We start from the raw sequence: 20,190 nt of genomic DNA, 5'->3' as shown, positions 1-20,190 counted from the left end.
TCTTTCCATTTCCTCCCCAGGCTCCACCAGGGCTCACCTTGGATGTATTTGGGAGCTCTGCACAGTCAGTGGGGTTGCCATGAGGAATATCCTGGAACACCCCGAGTTCCCTGTTTTCCTGGCTTTCCCAGCATCCTCAATCCTCTGGGACAGTGGAAGGTGTCCCTGCCCTGACAGGGCTGGAACTGGCTGGGTTGAAGGTCCCTTCCCACCAAACCCTTCTGGGATTCTGGGATTCCTTTCCCTATCAGCCCAAGCCCACGGGACAGAAATCGACTAGGATCCAAGATTTATTCCTGGAGCAGGGAGCTGGGTGGCTCCAAGCCTCATCCAGCCTGGCCTTGAGGTGGATCCATGAATTTGGAGAGCCCTGAAGGTCGACAACCACCGTGCCCATGGCAGGGATGGAACTGGGGGAGCTTTAAGGTCCCTCCTGACCCAAACAATCCTGGGATTTTGGGATTTTCCAATTCCAGCAGAGATGTGGAAGCCTTGGCAGTGCTGGGTATCCTGCTGGGCTCGATGACCTTTCCAACCTCAGCCATTCCATGGGCTCACATTTGGTCTTCCAGGTTCCAAGCCAGGGATTTCAGTTTGCAAAGGGCAACAAAACCCAGCAGGAATGGGATCCTCAGGGAATGGGCTCATTCCTGAGGCTGCCAGAGCTCCAGGAGCTCTGAGGGACAGGGGGGGATTGTTGGGGTGTCTGGGCAGCACCAGGAGCTGCACTGGAGGATCCTTGGGATCCCTTCCAGCTCAGGATATTCCAAGATTCCAAGATTATTTCAATGGAGTTGATGTAGAGATGCTGCTGCTTCTCCTTCGTGGCTCCCAATGTCCTGAAGGTACCAAACCCAACATCCAATGGATCATTCCAGAAATTTCCAAGCTCCATGAAACTTCTTGGAATGATTTTACATTGCCCAGACACATCACAATTATCCTGATAAAACAAATTACAGCAGGGTGTGAACCTGCAGCCTCTCCACTGCAAGCCAGGACCTTCCTAAAAAGAAAAATTTGCTGGAAAAATCAGTCCCAAGTCTGGGACTAACCAGGAATGGGAATTCCCACCCAGGAATGGGATTTCTTTGTGTCTCTGTCCCTCTCTGCAAGCCAGCCCTGCCACAGATTAGAAAATGAGGATAGGATCAGTCTGTTGCTTGAGAGAGAATAAAATGTGCCAATAATCCATCGGGAATGATCAAATAAATCCAAATAAACTGCCCCATCTGGAGGGAGAGAGTCAATGAGAGCAGGCAGAAAAGTGGCTTTATGATAAAAATGTCTATTAATGGGCACTGGAACTGCAATGGAGCCTGGAAAATGAGGAATTTGTATCAATTGTGAGGGCTGTGGATCAATTGTGAGGACTGTGGATCAATTGTCAGGGATATGTATCAATTTTAAATGGTTTGGATTTATTATCCAGGCTCAGAACTACCTGGAGATAACAATTCCTCTAAATTAGAATGTCCCTGCTTTTGTTTGCCAAACCAATAGCAAATGGAAGGGATGAAAGTTCCCTTTGTTCTGTGGAGATCTCCTGAATGCAAGGAAAGTGTGAGAAATCCAAGGAATCCTGTTACAAGGAATTTCCTGTCAGGAATTTCCAGCAGGGAAGCTGCTCATGGAGCCACCAGCCTGAGGAGCCCCTCCCAGGGAGATGAGTGTCCACAGAGAGGAGTTGTGGGGACACCAGCAATTCCATGGGTGATGGAAAATGGCTGGAGTGATTCCCAAGGGAATGATGCTCCATGGAAGCTCCCCCAGGCAGGTGGAGGAGCTGGAAAACACCCAGGGGGAGATCCATGTCCTACCAAACCGAGGACACAAAATCAGAACCTTCATCTGCTTCATCCCCCCTGTGCTGGGGCATCTCCAGGCCTGGGGGGGATTGTGGGAAGACCTGGAGGGGCTGGAGCATGTCCAGGGGAGGGAATGGAGCTGGGAAGGGGCTGGAGAATTCCTGAAGGAGCTGGGAAGGGGCTGGAGAAGTCCTGAGGGAGCTGGGAAGGGGCTGGAGAATTCCTGAGGGAGCTGGGAAGGGGCTGGAGAATTCCTGAGGGAGCTGGGAAGGGGCTGGAGAATTCCTGAGGAGCTGGGAAGGGGCTGGAGAATTCCTGAGGGAGCTGGGAAGGGGCTGGAGAATTCCTGAGGGAGCTGGGAAGGGGCTGGAGAATTCCTGAGGGAGCTGGGAAGGGGCTGGAGAATTCCTGAGGAGCTGGGAAGGGGCTGGAGAATTCCTGAGGAGCTGGGAAGGGGCTGGAGAATTCCTGAGGAGCTGGGCAGGGGCTGGAGAATCCCTGAGGAGCTGGGCAGGGGCTCAGCCTGGAGCAGAGGAGGCTCAGGGGGCCCTTGTGGCTCTGCCCAGCTCCTGCCAGGAGGGGACAGCCGGGGGGGTCGGGCTGTGCTCCAGGGAACAGGGACAGGAGCAGAGGGAATGGCCTCAGGCTGGGCCAGGGCAGCTCAGGGTGGGCCCAGCAGGAATTTCCCCATGGAAAGGGGGCTCAGGCCTTGGCACTGCCCAGGGAGGGTTGGAGGGAATTCTGTGACCTCTGGCTCTTGGGGACAGGGGTCAGTGGTGGCCTTGGCAGTGCTGGGAACAGTTGGATTTGATGATCCCAAAGGGATTTTCCAACCTCAAAGATTCCCCTCAAGACTCCTCTTGCCTTCAGAGATTTCACTCCTGAGGTGGTTCCTCAAAGCCTGGTGGAACCCAAAGGAAATCTCTCCAAAAAATCATCATTCCCACCGACCCTCCCAGCATTCCCTGCATCCAGGACCTCCTGGATACTGAATACTGAATCCAACATCCTCTGGCCCATCTCCCCTGGAAAACCCGACTTTGTGGGACACAAAGAGCTCTAATTTCATTCCTGCTGGAAGGAATCTTCCTGCTGACAGTGTTCCCAGCTCCACAGGCAAAATGATTTACAAGCCTCCCCATTAACAGCTGCAGACAGGCCTGAATAACAACACTGGAATTGGGAATAAAATCCAGAGGATCGGGGAGGGAGCACGGGAAAAGCAGCAGCTTGTCTTTAAATCTGTGCACTGCCTTCCAAACTCTGTTTTATGAGGCAATTACAGGTACAAAGTTGGATATTGGAAAGTGAGACAGCAGGAGAGGGATTTATGGAGCTAAAAAATCAGCTGGGAGGAATTCCAGCAGCATCCATGGACAGAGCTGTTTGTGTCCTGTGTCAGTCCAAATAATCTTAATTTTTAATGCTGCACTTTGCAACCAGAGTTCTGTCGAAATCCATATTTTGTGTAATTATGGGAATTAATCTCCTCAGTATCACAGGACAACAAAGGAATTCTATTTACTCAGCACCTTCTGCTGTTAAAAATTAACTACACGGACAAGTTAATTATTCCAATTTACCTTTCCCTGGCTGGTGTTGAGCTGTCCTTGGTTTTTGTGACTCCTTTATATTCCAACCACAGCATTCCCCCTCCTCCTGCTGCTTGCCTTCTTCCCATGATAACTGTGGGGATGGATATCCCAGAATTCCACGAGGTTTAGAGAATCATCTCATGGGTTTGCCTCAGCCATGGGGCTGGAATTCCCATTTTCCCTTCAAATGGGAATTTCCAGCCGTGGGGCTGGAATTCCCATTTTCCCTTCAAATCCAACCTCTTAACCTGTTGTTAATTGGGAATAGAAGAAGAGGCTGTGGCTGCTCCGTCCCTGGAAGTGTTCAAGGTGGGATGGGGTTTGGAGCAGCCAAAGCTCTGATCCTTCCTGTTTTAAATACGGATATGGAATGTTTACATCTCTTCCCACTCGTTTTTTTCCTCTTCCAAAACCATTTTTGTTCGGAAGACTCCTTGCTCCTGCCCTCAGACAGTGCAGGATCCTCTCCAAGACCAATTCCCAAAACAACCCCAATATAAATAATTCCATTGTGCTTCCCTCATAACATCTCTGTTTATCCAGGTTCTGGAGTGCTCTGGTTTTTTTTTTGGTTTTTTTTGTTTTTTTTTTTTTTTTTTTGGAATTTCTGACAGGAAGGCCTGTCTGTGATAATAATTTTAATTAAAAAAATACGAAAAAAATTCAAATTATCTGGTTCTCATCTAAATTTTCCACGGCACCAGGGTTTGCATATTCATCACCTCCCTGGGTCGCCAAACTCACGCTGCCCTTGACCTTGCTAAATGTCAGAAAACTCCTGGGATTTCTCTCTCCTGGTCCAGCCATCCGTGATTTCCCTGGTTTTTTTCCCTGATTTGTTCCATGTGGATAAATTACACCCAAAGCCATCCTTGCCTCTGGGTTATTCTGAAACCAGCCCCGATCAGATGAGGGTCTTAAAGAACAGATTTTGCTGTTTTACAGTTTTCTGGGAAGTTTCTGGACTAGGAATTAAGGAGCAGGGAATGATCCATAGGTTCAAAACCACGACATGGGAATCATCCATCCGGAGTGCCTCAATCTCTCTGTATTTATATGTAAAATAAATTTAGCAATAAATATCTCCACAGGGAGGTCCAAGATTTAAGCTCAGCTTAGCAGCATCAACCTCTGCCATATCCTGGGAAAATCCTTTTGGGCAGGAATGTGGAATTCCTGGGATTCAACCACCAGGGTGGAAAAAAAAAAACACTTTGGAAAACAAATCAAAATTTTCAAAGCAATGGGAGCACCATTATTTCGATATTTTCAAGTTGTTAAGGTCATGACGTCGTTGGAAGAGAAGGGAAAAAACGGCTCAGAATTTAAAAAATTGATCCTGTTCTAAACTTGTTTTTAGGCTGTTTTTAATCCCACCACAACCAGCCCAAATTAAACCCAACTTTCATCTGCAGAGAAAGAATTCATTCAGAAAGTGATAAATGCACCATAAATGGAACGGATTGGGTTATGTAATATTTGTCCTGAATATTAATCAGCTTTTCCCACTCAAATCTTCAGTCATAAGGGGGGGGAAATAAAGATGTAAATAATATTAATATTAAATGCAAATTCTGCTTTCCTTCATCATTCCAGCCTGCCTGAGCATAGATTTATAAGAGATTTGTTTAAAAATCCAGATATTTGCCCCACTTGATTTCTCAGCTTCCTTGGTTATCCCTTTTTAATGAGTTTTCATAATTAAAATTTTATAATCTGGAAGATTTCACTCTTTGGGAGTTTTACCACACTCCTGATCCGCATTCACAAGACAATTCCATGAAGTTGGTAAATTCCCACAGGGATTGGCCACCCTACCTGTTCAAACATCTTCTCCTAATGGCTTTCCTAAAATTCCAAGAGTTTTTAGCTCGTTCATCCCAGTCCCATTTGGGATGGGGAACGCTTCCTCCTCTCGCAACAATTTTTATTTCATTATTAATACAATATTTGCATATAAATATTTCATCAGGCAGATATTTCCGGAGCAGACCCAGCACATTCCTGAGCTGCCAAATTGCCTTTCCAAGGCAGAAAAATTCCTTTTCCCATTGGAAAAAAGAAATTGAAAATCAAGGAAAGAGGACTCAGGGCTGGATTTTCCAGCTGATGGAAAATGGGAATAACGCATTTCTGCTGCTCCCCTCAGCCCCTGAGATCATCCCTCAGCCTCATCTTTCTCCTTGATTAACTCTGTTCCATTCCCAATCTAATCCCTGCAGGATGAGCCCCTTTTCCAGGGTCATTTGGAATTTATCACCAAGGAAGAACGACACAAATAAAGCTGAGCTCCAACAGAACAGGAAATTCTGGAGCATCCCAGTGTGGCCACCAGAGCTCTGCCAGCCAGGTTTCCATGAATTATCCTGGACGTTTTAGGAGGCTTTCCAAGGGTTTGGAGATGGATGAGTTTGGGAAGGGGTTTGTGCTGTAAATGGGATTTTAGGGAGAGCAGAAGGAGAAGGGAGCTGGGGAAAACAATCCCGTCCTCACTGCACTGATCACTTGGGAAGGGACGTGATGGAAACGCTGCCTTAGGTGGCACCTGGTGGCACTTTTGTGTCCCCACCCTCTCCTGCAGCTGGAAAAGTGAGGCTGGAAAATTGTCCCTGGATTGGGCCCTGTCTGCCACCAGCAGGGTTTGATTTATTCCTTAAAAATTCCCTTATCCACAATTGCAGCTGGAAGATCATAAAATAGAATCCCAGAGCGGATTGGGTGGGAAGGGACCTTGAAGATCATCCAGTGCCACCCCTGCCATGGCAGGGACACCTCCCACTGTCCCAGGGTGTCCCAGTGTCCAGCCTGGCCTTGGGCACTGCCAGGGATCCAGGGGCAGCCACAGCTGCTCTGGCCATCCCAGCCCAGCCAGGAATTCCCAATTCCCAAAATCCCATCTAACCCATGATGGGAAATCTCATCTCAGAGCAGCCTGGGAGGTGTCCTGGCCCATGGAGGGGGTTGGAATGGGTTGGGTTTGAAATTCCCTTCCAACCCAAACCATTCTGTGACTCCAGGATTTTTATTTTCCTGGAGAAGTTTTAGGATTTAAGGTAAACACACAGAAAAAACAAATCTTAAACCACATTTCAAGAACAAACTGTGACCAAGATCAAAAATCCACAATTTTCCTGGACAACTCCCAGGCTGGGATCCTGACATCACTGAGATGGGATAAAGGGATGGCAGCAGAAAGGAGAGGTGAGGAAAACAAAGAACTCATTAGATGAGGGGGTCAAATTAAAAAAAAATCCTTTATATTTAAATTTACTTTTTATTTTTCTTTAGCTTGACCCAACAGAAGTGACCTGGAGCAGGAATTCCACAGAAGGATTTGCCCTGTGGAACAGATTCCCAGGGAATGAGCGCATTCCCAAGGCTGCAGAGGGTGGGATTGCTGGGGTGCCTGTGCAGGGCCAGGGATTGGATTTGTGATCCTTGTCGGTCCCTTCCCACTCAGGATATTCCATAATTCCTTGAAAATAGATTAATTAACCACTTTTAGTCAGACCAGGTCCTGCTGCCACAAGGAGAACCTTCCCAAGAATGGGAATATTCTCACTCAGCACATCCACAGAGAAATCCATGAGTTATTCTCTAAATGAAAGCGTTCCATTAAAAATCTTTCCCCGTTCATCTCTGCTGGAAGCATCTAGGATAAACATTCCCAAATTCTGAAAGGAACTGGTTTTTATGACGATTGGTTAAATGCCACCGTCGGTACAGAAACGCCGCTCAAGTCGTTGGGAACAAAAACTTTCCTCCCACAGGAAAAATAATCAAAGCTTTCCATAATTTTTCTCCATTCATCTCCAATTTGTCACTTGCCAGGATGTGAACAAAGGGAGCAGAATTCTAAACACGGAGAGATGAAAGGAAAAGCGCCTGGAAATACCTGTTTAGCTCCTACTTCTTGGAAGCATTTTCAGGTTGTGCCTCTTCTCTCAGAATTAGGAAAATTCTGCATCTCAAGCAGAATAAAAAGGCACCAAAAAGAGGGGGTTTGGCAGCAGGAAAAGGTGGGAAAATAACAGCGACCCAAGCAATGCATCCCCAGAATCTGAGAGTCAGCAGAGCCATCCCATGGGATCCACCAGGAACTGCCCCAGGTCCCAAGGAAGTTGGAAGATGTTGGAATTCCTCAGCCACAAAATATTTTCTACTTTTCACAGAAAATTCATGGCAGGAAAAGGGGAAAGAAGCGACTTCCCCCCTCCTTATTTAGAAGGATCAACCCTCCACTGTTTCTGTGGTGGTTCTCATTCCTGGATTCAGAGAATCCCAGGATCGCTGAGGCTGGAAAAGAGCTCCAAGATCAGAGTCCCAGCTGTGCCCAGTGCCCACCTTGTGCCCAGCCCAGAGCTCTCAGTGCCACCTCCAGGTGACACCTGCAGGAATGGGCACTGCAACCCTCCCTGGGCAGTGCCAAGGCCTGAGCCCCCTTTCCATGGGGAAATTCCTGCTGGGCCCACCCTGAGCTGCCCTGGCCCAGCCTGAGGCCGTTCCCTCTGCTCCTGTCCCTGTTCCCTGGAGCACAGCCCGACCCCCCCGGCTGTCCCCTCCTGGCAGGAGCTGGGCAGAGCCACAAGGGCCCCCTGAGCCTCCTCTGCTCCAGGAAAAAATGGTTGAGCCAAGGACAGGAGGCACAGACCCCTCACTCCCAAGGGATGAGCATGCTGACCCCACAGTCAAGAGAAACCCACAGGGGAGAGGATTCCATCCTCCCTTCAGCCTCGACTTCGGGATTTAAAGCTGGAGCAGCAGGAAAAATCTGGGGTGGAAGTCCTGCAGATCCCAGCCCTGTAATCAATGCATCCGTGATCTGTTACAAAGCAGAGCCAGGAAAAGCAAACCAGCAGCTTATCAGCACTGAGGACGTGTGAGTAGCAGCTCTTCCCTGGAGGCCCCAAAGGAGGTCACTTCTGCTGAGCACAGAGCGCTGCTAAAAAGCCAAGTGACAGAAGATTGGGGCATCTGAAAGCGGAATAAATGAGGGCTGCACTTCATGAAACACCCAAATTAAGTCCTGACAGAGCAGCAGAGGCAGGGCAGTCACTCAGCCCAAGGAATGGCTCGTTATCCCCCCGTTACTCCCCAGAAGCCACCTCAAACCAGGCTTTCCGTGCTCGGACAGCAAACACCACACGTTTCCAAAATAAAAACCAACTGATTCCCTCTCTTTCCCCTCCCCATTCCCGAGGCTGGCTGGCAGAGCGGAGCAGGCTGGATCTGGATGCGGATCAGCTCCCAGGGAACAGCTCTTGCCCTCCTTTTTCCCTCCTTGTTTTACACAGCAGCAACAAATGAGCTCAGGATCAGCTCAGCATTTAGAGAAATATGTCCTCCCCTCTCATCTGCTTGTTCGTGTGTCAAGGAATTCAAAGCTGTGGGGAAAATAATGATTGCCTCACACTCGGTTGGGTTTTTTTTGTTTTGTGAGGTTTTTTTGTTGGTTTTTTTTTCCAGAAATGAGACTCCTATGTCATTTTTTTACTTCCACATTTACATGGAATTCATGGATTCCGGGAGCTACAGAGACAAACAACCCCACATCAAATATGTAACAGCCATAAGACTCTTGCCGCTGTCGGTTTAGGTGAGGAATAAATCAGCTTTTTCTCAGCGCAACGAAGGGAAAACCGAGGGGAAGAGAGGCTTTACTCACACTGCACGATGAGCTGCACCAAGGCCTCTCTGGGCTTGACGTTAAACCCGTTGTACTGGCTGGTCTGGCACCGGTAGGTCCCGCTCATTTCCCGGGAAACGTTGACGATCCGCAGGATCCCGTCGTAGCTCTCGGTCTGCAGGGCCCCGTCGGGCATGGCCACCTCCTTGTCAGCCCGTGACCACAGGATGATGGGTTTGGGCTTCCCTGTCACCTGGCACTGCAGCTCGATGGTGTCCCCTTCCCGCGTCACCAGCGGGGACTTCTCCTGAGGGACCGTCAGGTTGGGGGGCACTGGGAAGGGGAGAGGAGAGGGGTCAGCAAATCAGGCACCAGGATTTCCTGCCCAGGATCATCCATGGAAAGGGGATTTATCCACAGCAGCGCTGGGCTGTGCCCTTTGGAAGCTCCCACATTGATTTCTCAGCGGCCTGGAGAGCCTCAGAGGAGATTTCCCAGCCCTGCTGTGGCGCTCGTGCCCTCCCAGTGCTCCCCAGGGCCCTCCCACCATCACCCGATGCATCGTTCACAGGGGTCCCAGGGTGAGGGAAGAGATGAGAAAGTTGACTCCACGTTCAGAAGGCTGGTTTATTATTTTATGATCTATATTATATTAAAACTACACTAAAAGAACAGAAGGAAGGATTCCATCAGAAGGTTTAGCTAAGAACAGAAAAGGAATGAATGACAAAGGTTTGTCTGTGCCCCAGCCAGTCTGGGCAGCTGGGCTGGGATTGGCCATTGATGAGAAACAACCACAGAGACCAATCCCAGCCCCACCTGCTGCACCCACAGCAGCAGAGAATCCTTGGCTGCAGTTTGTTCCTGAGGCCTCTCAGCAACTCAGGAGGGACAAATCCCAAGGAAAGGATTTTCCATAGAACATGTCGGTGACAATCACTCCCTTTCCCACTGCCAGTTCTGCTTTCCTTTAAAGGATCATTTGCACTAAATCCCGTTTTTTTAGAGCAGCCTGGCTGCTGATTTTTTTATCCAGCCCGTGCATAAGTGGCTGTGGATGAGGAAGGATTGTGGCAACTGAGAAATCACCTCAGAACTGGAGGCCTGACCCCAAAATGCAGCTGGGATCTGTCACAGGGGGTTCACCCAAGTGCTGTTCATTCCATGGGGACAGGCATTAACAATTCCAAAAGGGACACTGGAATTATTCCCAGCAGCCCCATGGAGCAGGAGCACCTCACAGTGAGCAGGTGATGGCCAAGGACACGGGACAAGGATTTGGATGTGTGGGAGCAAATCCAGAGGAACCCACGGAGCAGCTCCGGGGCTGGAGTCCCTCTGGAGCCAGACTGGGAGAGCTGGGAATATTCCCCTGGAGAGGAGAAGGCTCCAGGCAGAGCTCAGAGCCCCTGGCAGGGCCTGAAGGGGCTCCAGGAGAGCTGGAGAGGGACTGGGGACAAGGGATGGAGGGACAGGAGCCAGGGAATGGCTCCCAGTGCCAGAGGGCAGGGATGGATGGGAGATTGGGAACTGGGAATTCCTGGCTGGGCTGGAATTGCCAGAGCAGCTGTGGCTGCCCCTGGATCCCTGGCAGTGCCCAAGGCCAGGCTGGACACTGGGACACCCTGGGACAGTGGGAGGTGTTCAGCCTTGCTTGGAAAACTCTTGGAATGCTGTGTGGAGAGATGGAAAATCCTGACTTAAGCACTGCCCACCCTCCTTTTCCTCTGGTGCCTCCTGAAAACTCATCTTTCCTCAAGGATCTCCTGTCCTGCAGCAAGGACAGACATTCCCTGTGGGAACACAGCCCCTCCAGGAGCTTTTCCTCTCCTGCCTGTCCTTCCCTCAGCTCCTTTCCTGGAATGCCAGGGCTGACAAAACCCAGCCTGCACCTCCCTCCTGTCTGCAGGAAAAACATTCCAGAGCCATTTTCAACCCCCAAGGGACAGAAACAACAAACTAGTCCCGGTGAGAAGCAATTCCAGCTTTCCCCTGGGATCTGCTCCTGTCTCCAGCCTTGACAAGTCTGGTAGGAATCAGAGCTGGAATCTGGGGCTCTCACAGGATCCAAAGTGCTGCTTTCAGCTGTTTTGAAGGCTTTAATCGCTCCTGTCAGGTGGGACAGGCAGACATGGGCAGAGCTTTTTTGCACAGGGAAGGAAAAATGATTTTATATTTAAAAATAAATCAGGAAAAATTAAAAAGAAGGAAATGACAACTGCTTAATAAAACATTCCCAATATGAATAAAACATGATTAATTCTCAGTTATGTGGTGTTTGTGCCACAGCAGGTTCTGAGCACAGGAAAATTCCCGGGGGAGCTGGAGCACTGTGAAATCATGGACCAAAGTGGGAGAAAGGTGCTGTTCCAAGAAGGAAAATACAGTTTGTAGAGAAAGGCTCAGTTTATAAAGCCTGTGAGCTGTGTTTCCAAGAAGGAAAATACAGTTTGCAGGCTCCTGCAGCCAGGAGCCTCCTCCTGGATTTTCCAGCTCACCTGGATTGTGGCTTCTCAGCTGAGAGGCAAATGTGACAGAGGCCTGTGTGGATCAGGAAAAATCCTGGATTTGTCCTTTCCCAGCCTGTGCAGTGGATCTGCTCCTGGCTGGGACTGTTGGGATCCAGGCCTTTCCCAGCTGGATGGATGCTGGAGGCTCCTCAGGCTTCCCTGGGAATCCCAGCCTGCCTGGCTCAGGGATTCACTGCCCTCCAGAGCTGAGGGGTCACTGGGATGAGATCCCTGACATCCTGAGATCCCTGTGATCCCAACATCCCGAGGGAAAAGCCTTGGGCCAGCTCACCCAGCTCTGCTGCAGCCCCAGCAGGGGCCAGGATGGGAATTCTCCCTCTGGGAATTGTCCCTGTGGAGCTATCCCTGGACAGCAGGTGCTGGCAGCCTCTTCCTGATCCCAGCATTTCCAGGCTGGGTGAGAGCAAAGGGTGAGCAAAAAATTATCTAATCCCAGCCTGGGAATGCCATCCCAGCCTGGGAATGCCATCCCAGTCTGAGCCATCCAATCCCAGCCTGGGAATGCCATCCCAGCCCGGGAATGCCATCCCAGCCTGAGCAATCCAATCCCAACCTGAGAATGCCATCCCAGTCTGAGTTATCCAATCCCAACTTGGCAATGCAATCCCAATCCGAACTCTCCAATCCCAGCCTGGGAATGCCATCCCAGTCTGAGCCATCTAGTCCCAGCCTGGGAATGCCATCCCAGCCTGAGCAATCCAATCCCAGTCTGAGCCATCCAATCCCAGCCTGGGAATGCCATCCCAGCCTGAGCAATCCAATCCCAGTCTGAGCCATCCAATCCCAGCCTGGGAACGCCATCCCAGCCTGAGCAATCCAATCCCAGTCTGAATTATCCAGTCCCAACCTGGGAATGCCATCCCAGTCTGAATTATCCAGTCCCAACCTGGGAATGCCATCCCAGTTTGAGCCATCCAATCCCAGTTTGGGAATCCAATCCCAGTCTGAGCTATCCAATCCCAGCTCAGGAATCCAATCCCAGTCTGAGCCATCCAATCCCAACCTGGGAATGCCATCCCAGTCTGAGCTATCCAATCCCACTCTGAGTTATCCAATCCCAACCTGGGAATGCAATCCCAGCCTGGGAATGCCATCCCAGTCTGAGCCATCCAATCCCAGCCTGATCCATCCAATCCCAACCTGGGAATCAGCCATTCCAGCTGGGACAAGGCAGGAAACTTGGTAAAAAAACCAAGAAACACGTCCACGTTTGGAGGGGGGAAAGAAGCAGATCCACGACAAAAATCCCTGTGCAAGTGCAATCATTCCCCCTCTTTTCCCACCAGTTTTTCCTGACGAAGCAGAGATAGCAGCACAGCAAAACAAGCTGCACCTGGCTGAGATAAGGAGCAGCACCACCAGGGTGCTGACAGCTGATAAGAAAGGCTCTGTCAGTGTCCCAGATGGAAAGATCCCCTCAAATCCCTGACTCCTTGTCTCCCAGGGAATTTTGTAGTGCCTGTCACTGCGAGGCAGCTGAGAGCTCGTTGTGGCTCCCAGGATTTATTCCTGCTGCTCCTGGAAGCAGCAGAGGGGACAGGAGAGACAAGTCCATCCATTAGGATGAAGAATTCCAGGGGAAATGCCATCAATCCAAAGCCTGGCTGCACCTCTGGGTCACTTTTGAGGAACAGTGACCAAAGCAATGAGGTCCCACCAGGAATTTCTCTGTCCCCACCCCATTTATGGCTCCACCTCCCCCAAATTCAGACTCTCTAATTGCTCTAATTAGGGGCATTCTACACTCTCTAATTAGGGGCAGAAAAGCCCCAGACCTTTGCACAGGAGGGTTTTTGGCAGGGTTTCCCCTTTCCAGCCCAGCTATTTGTTCTCACAACCTCACAGGTATTTAATTATCTCTGAGCTGTCTGTTCCACCGGCAAATGTAGCTGGAATTAGCAACAGGCTGAAAAAATAAATGTCTGTTTTTGGGGAAGGGTGACACTTGGCAGCCTGGGCACGTGGGATTTGTCTCCATGAGAAATCCACCTCAGAAGGATTGAAGAGAAAATAAAAACTGGATTTTTTTTTTTTTCCCACAAAGATTTCGGGACACCCCAGAGCAGGGAATGGTGAGTGTGGATGTGCAAGGTTAGGAACAGGGAATCGTGGAATTGTTCAGGTTGGAAAAGTCTCTGAGATCATTGAGTCCAACTGTTCCATGGCCACCCCTGCTCCAAGTACCACATCCAGAGGGATTTTAAATCCCTTAGGGAGGGGGACTCCACCCCTGCCTAGAGCTGGAGAACCTCTTCAAGGCAGGAATTCTCCCTGATGTCCAACTAAACCCTTTCAGGGCAGGAATTCTCCCTGACATCCAACTAAACCCTTTCAGGGCAGGAATTCTCCCTGATGTCCAACTAAACCCTTTCAGGGCAGGAATTCTCCCTGACATCCAACTAAACCCTTTCCAGGCAGGAATTCTCCCTTGACAATCCAACTAAACCCTTTCCAGGCAGGAATTCTCCCTGACATCCAACTAAACCCTTTCCAGCAGGAATTCTCCCTGATGTCCAACTAAACCCTTTCCAGGCAGGAATTCTCCCTGACATCCAACTAAACCCTTTCCAGGCAGGAATTCTCCCCAGTGTCCAACTAAACCCTTTCCAGGCAGGAATTCTCCCTGATATCCAACTAAACCCTTTCCAGGCAGGAATTCTCCCTGATGTCCAACTAAACCCTTTCAGGCAGGAATTCTCCCCGATGTCCAACTAAACCCTTCCAGGCAGGAATTCTCCCTGATGTCCAACTAAACCCTTTCCAAGCAGGAATTCTCCCTAATGTCCCACTAAACCCTTTCCAGGCAGGAATTCTCCCTGATGTCCAACTAAACCCTTCCAGGCAGGAATTCTCCCTGATGTCCAACTAAACCCTTCCCAAGCAGGAATTCTCCCTGATGTCCAACTAAACCCTTCCAGGCAGGAATTCTCCCTGATGTCCAACTAAACCCTTCCAGGCAGGAATTCTCCCCAATGTCCCACTAAATCTTCCTGGCACAACTTGGGGCCGTTTCCTCTCTTTCCACCACTCGTGCAAAGATGAGCAGGCAGAGGTGGCTCCAGGGGCTCAGATCCATGGGGAAAGGAGCAGGGATGAGCCCAGGGTGTGCCAGCCAAGCTGCTGCCGGTGGGGTGGGCAGGGAGGGGTGCCAGGCAGGTGCCACCGGGCTGTCACCAGCTGTGCCAGCTGCTGTATCCCAGCAGGTGCTGCTGCGGCACAGGGACAGCCCTGGAGGGCTCAGCCTCTTCCTCCTGCAGCTCCAGGGGCTGCTCCAAGGAAAGGGCAGCTCTGGCCCTGCTTTGCAGAAGGAAAAGGTTCCCAGATCCCAGGTGGAAACAAGAAATGTTCCCTCATTCCTGCAGTCCACTGCCCGGGCTGGAAAAGGACAAATCCATGGTTTTTCCTGATCCTAACTGGAAACAACAAATGTTCCCTTGTTGCTGCACTGAGGGGCTTCAAAATAAATTCACACTCTCAGCAATTTCCTGCAAGGGAGGGTGGCACTGGGAGAATAAAAGGCTTTGGTGACACTTGGGAAAGTGACACCTGGAGAACAAAAGGCTTTGGTGACAGAGGACAAGAAGCTTTGGTGACACCTGGAGAACAAAAGACTTTGGTGACAGAGGGAAAAAAGCTTTGGTGACAGAGAGCAAAAGGCTTTGGTGACAGAGGACAAAAGGCTTTGGTGACACCTGGAGAACAAAAGGCTTTGGTGACAGAGGACAAAAAGCTTTGGTGACACCTGGAGAACAAAAAGCTTTGGTGACAGAGGACAAAAGGCTTTGGTGACACCTGGAGAACAAAAGGCTTTGGTGACACTCAGAGGGAAAAAAGCTTTGGTGACACCTGGAGAACAAAAAGCTTTGGTGACAGAGGACAAGAAGCTTTGGTGACACCTGGAGAACAAAAGACTGGTGGCACTCAGAGGGAAAAAAGCTTTGGTGACACTTGGAGAGCAAAAGGCTTTGGTGACAGAGGACAAGAAGCTTTGGTGACACCTGGAGAACAAAAAGCTTTGGTGACAGAGGACAAAAAGCTTTGGTGACAGAGGACAAGAAGCTTTGGTGACACCTGGAGAACAAAAAGCTTTAGTGACAGAGGACAAAAGGCTTTGGTGACACCTGGAGAACAAAAGACTTTGGTGACACTCAGAGGGAAAAAAGCTTTGGTGACACCTGGAGAACAAAAGGCTTTGGTGACAGAGGACAAGAAGCTTTGGTGACACCTGGAGAGCAAAAGACTGGTGGCACTCAGAGGGAAAAAAGCTTTGGTGACACTTGGAGATCAAAAGTCGGAGAACAAAACGCTTTGGTGACACTCAGAGGACAAACATCTTTGGTGACACCTGGAGAACAAACAGCCTTGGTGACACTCGAGCAGCACCAGTTTAAAGCCACATTGTCACCCTGTGAGTGGGCAGTGGCCCGTGGTGAGCAGGTTCTGCTGATCTCTGTCCAACCCTGGTTTTCAATAAAACATCTGAGACAACTCGGCCTCCCAGGGCGGCTGATCCAGCACGAGGTGAGGTGGCAGGAGGTCACTGCTGTCCTGTCCCCTGACGTTTTGTTCTGCTCCCTAGACAGACATCCCTGCTGCTGGAGAGAGTAAAACCAGGCAGGAACTCTTCCAGCTGCTCTCCTGCGGCAGTTCCCCTGGAATTCCAGAGGATCCATGATCCAGCACGAGAGGAGAACAGGGACAGGACAAGACAGCCACTTCCGAGGGGAAAAAAACCCAACATTCCTGAGCCTCATATGTTTATTCCTGGTGTATTCTGGGTGTTGTTAGTTCTACTCGAGCTCTCTGAAGTCCTGATGGATCAAATTCCAGCTTAATTAACGGATCAGACAGATTAATTAAATGCCAGAGAGCTGTTGGCAGAGGGAAGAAGCTGCAGACAGAGAAATCCTTCAGAGGCGCTCTGATCCCATTAAAGCCTCCCTGCCCACGGAGCCTGGACGGGCTCTGACATCCCTTCCCAAAGCATTCCATGATTCCAGGACAATCAGAGGGGGACAAGGAGCCCCCACAAGTGGTGGCCTCGCAAGTGCTGAGCTCTTCCCTGGGAATTTTGGGGGCTGCTGTCACTTCTGTGTCCTCGGGAGCCTTCAGGAAAATATTTCCTTGGAGTGATCCCTGTCAGCAACAGGGAAAAATCCTGGGATAACATGGCCAGGCTGCTCCACATGGATTCATCCTGATAATTGGGATCAAGCACAGCAAAGGAGTGTTTGAGCAGCACATGATGAAACCATCCAAACTGGAGATCTCCCAGAGAGAACCTCCCCAAGGAGCTGCTGCAATTCACATTATCCAAGGAATTCAAGCCCAGCCTGGCTCAGGAATATTGAGGAATCCGCGCTGTGCCGGCTGGAAGGGAGAGCAAAGTTATTTGTGTGTCCTGCTTGTGCAATATTTATGAATTTGAAGGGCTGAGTGGCCAGGATTAATCATCCTCAGCCTGAGAGCTGCAGTTTGGGCCCAGCTCATGATTCATGCCCTGACGTGATGCTGGAGTTAAGTCAGGGCTGAGCCGGGGCACAAAATAGATTTGAGCAAGATCATTCCGCCCAGGAAGGGCAGCAAGGGATAATTATTCCTGAGGGATAATTATGCTGCTTCTGTCTGTAAACAGAGGCTGGAACTGCTCAGCTGCTCTGGTTTTTTGGGAGAAATGTTGGGGAACACCCAGGAGCTGCTGCTGGAAGGGGCCCAAAGGTGGGAGAAGAGCCTGTGGGGGGGGAGATTTGCCGATCCAGGAAAATGATTGGAAAAGCAGCTGAAGCCAAGAAAACTTGGGAGAATTTCCTTTACCCTTTCATCCCCATGGAAGAGGGTCCATGAAGGCCCTGGTGTGGAAGGGAAATGGAACAGCCTGTCAGCAATTCCTGGCTGGATTTCACAGATGTTTTCCCATCATTCCTGTTCCTGTGTCCCCCCAGGCAAGGTCCCAATCCCAAAGGGGTAATTCCATGTTTTCTGGGGCACAAACCACTCCTAACTGCCCATGAGGACACGATATCCACCATGGATTTTGTGGAATCAAAGAATCCTTTAAATTGGAAAAGCCCTCCAAGATCACCAAGTCCAACCATCAGCCAGCACCACCGTCACCTCCAACCCCAAGTGCCACATCCACACCTTTTTTTTAACTATTCCAGGGAAGGGAATTTCCATGGACAGACTTTTCCATCCTTTCTGAGAAGGAATTTTCCCTAAGATCCAATTTAATCCACCCCCGAGGCTGTTTCCTCTCACCCTGAAGCGATGGTGAGGCCTTGGACAAAGGGTCCAATCCTGAGGGTTGGGATGATCCTGATTTTTGGACAAAAATTCTGCTCAGGCAGGGAAATGATTCCAAGATCAGTGCTTGGAACACAGCACTAAAGCCACCACCTTGCTCTGCAGCCGGAGCAAAGAGGAACATTTAACACCCAGAACATGCAGAGCCAGCAGGAAATTAGGGAAATTAATTCCAGCGCTTTTTCAGGAGCCGTGCTGAGGAGCATCCATGGATGAGGAGAGCCACGGGATGAGGAGTCCATCCACAGCCCTCTGGAGAAGAACAAAGAGACTCTGCCACACAGGGGGTGTCAGCTCCCAGAAATCCTGCTGGAATCAGCCCACGGAGGGTGGATTTATCCCAGAGAAATCAGATTCCCCAAGGGATTGTGAGCAGGACAGGAAGGGGCTCCCAAAGATGGAGCCAACAAGAAAAATTCTGCACATTTAACACAAAACCAGAGCTATAAAAGACAGAGATTTGTAACAAAATACAGCGTTTTTCTGTCCCCTCTGCTCCCTGCTCCTTCCCAAGATAAATTCCAAGGATAACAGCTCACCAGACCCATCCATTTGCTGCAATAACCAAAGGCCTCTGCCACCAACCACCGCTCTGGACGGTGCTTAAGGTTTACAAATATCTTAATTAGCCACTAATTACCTCCCAAACCCCACACCCTCGTTACGCAAGGCCTGTGATTCCAATAAACATTTGGAGCTGGAATCAAGGTCCCTTTTATGTCTCATCAAAGCAGGAACGGGATGACCAGAGGGCTCCTGTGGCACCGCAGGATCACGGCTGCAGGTCCTGGAACGGCAGCCCGGAGCTTTAATTAATTCATTATTTAATGGAGAGCTGATTAGCTCGGCAGGGAAGCCCTTTGCACATTGCAGAGCCTCACACGGAGCAGCTCTCCAGGAATTCCTCTGCCTGGATGTAGCAGAACTTCTGGAAAGACAACTTTATCCCTGGAAATGTTGGAGCTGGTGGCCCTTTCCAACTCAGAGATCCCTTCCAACCCAAACAGCTCCATGATTCCATGATTCCGTGATTCTGTGATTCCATGATTCCATAATTTCATGACTCCGTGATTCCATGATTCCATAATTGTCTGCTTCCTTGATTCCATAATTCTGTGATTCTACGATTCCATAATTCCATGACTCCTTGATTCCATAATTCTGTGATTCCATGATTCCATGCTTCCATAATTCCGTGATTCCATAATTCTGTGATTCCTTGATTCCATGCTTCCATAATTCTGTGATTCCATGATTCTGTGATTCCATGATTCTGTGATTCCATGATTCCGGAATTCCATAATTCCATGACTCCTTGATTCCATAATTCTGTGATTCCATGATTCCGTAATTCCATGATTCCATTATTCCATAATTCTGTGATTCCATGATTCCATAATTCCATGACTCCTTAATTCCATAATTCTGTGATTCCATGATTCCGTGATTCCATAATTCTGTGATTCCTTGATTCCGTGCTTCCATAATTCTGTGATTCCATGATTCCGTGATTCCATAATTCTGTGATTCCATGATTCCGTGCTTCCATAATTCTGTGATTCCATGGTTCCATAATTCTGTGATTCCATGATTCCATAACTCCACGATTCCATGAGATCTGGAGGCCTCCAGAACACCCCGTGCTCATCCAAAATCCATGTCCTGCTCCGGGACGTTCCCATCCTGAGGTGGTGAAAGCTCAGCCTAACCTCAGGCTCATCCCAAGGGCAGGAATTTGTCTGATGTTTTTCCATGTGGGACACCTGGCTGTGCCCCCAGGGGGTGGGAATGAGCCACAGGAAGGATTCCCGTAGGAAAAGAGGGATCAGCACTTCCTCCAGACCTTCCCGTGGCAATTCAGAGCAGCAAAACCAGAAAACAAAGGAAAATACCCCAAAATAAGAAATCTCTTCCCTGCTCAACGGTGTCTCCAGGAAAAAGGAGAAAAGGGAAGGAGCCAGAAGGGATAAATGCTGATTTTTGGGAATAAAAACAGTGTCCTGGATAGAGCAAACCATCCCCATCCCAAAGCTGACTCTTCCTGCTTAAATCCAACATTTGAGGCAGAGAAAGGAATCCCTTGCACAGGCTGACACCCTCCAATCCACCTCTTTCTTTTCTCTTACCACAAACCCACTTCATTGAGGTTTTCGTTGCTTTTTTAACATCTTGTTGCTTTTTCAGCATCTCCTGCCTCCAGGTTTCCATGGAATGATCCCACATATCCCGAAGAACCCCGGCTGGCTCTCAGCACCATTTGCCCAGGGTGGGTTTTATGGATGACAGGGCTTTCCTAGGGCAGAAATTCCACGTTTGGGTCTCGATTC

At 49.6% G+C, this 20,190-nt stretch overlaps 1 protein-coding gene across 1 annotated transcript in view; it reads right to left on the bottom strand.

The window, feature by feature from the left end:
- The window catches only part of MDGA2 (MAM domain containing glycosylphosphatidylinositol anchor 2), a 209,427-nt gene that overhangs the window by 59,706 nt on the left and 129,531 nt on the right, over window positions 1-20,190 (bottom strand). The window contains exon 8 of the mRNA XM_050975522.1: window positions 9,069-9,362. Coding sequence (XP_050831479.1) covers window positions 9,069-9,362 — 294 coding nt within the window. The remainder of the gene's footprint in view (window positions 1-9,068; window positions 9,363-20,190) is intronic.

The sequence above is a fragment of the Serinus canaria genome, chromosome 5 (genome assembly GCF_022539315.1).
Source record: "Serinus canaria isolate serCan28SL12 chromosome 5, serCan2020, whole genome shotgun sequence".
NCBI lineage: Eukaryota > Metazoa > Chordata > Aves > Passeriformes > Fringillidae > Serinus > Serinus canaria.
The sequence above is the reverse complement of the archived record's forward strand: the minus strand, read 5'-3'. Positions and strand labels throughout refer to the sequence as shown.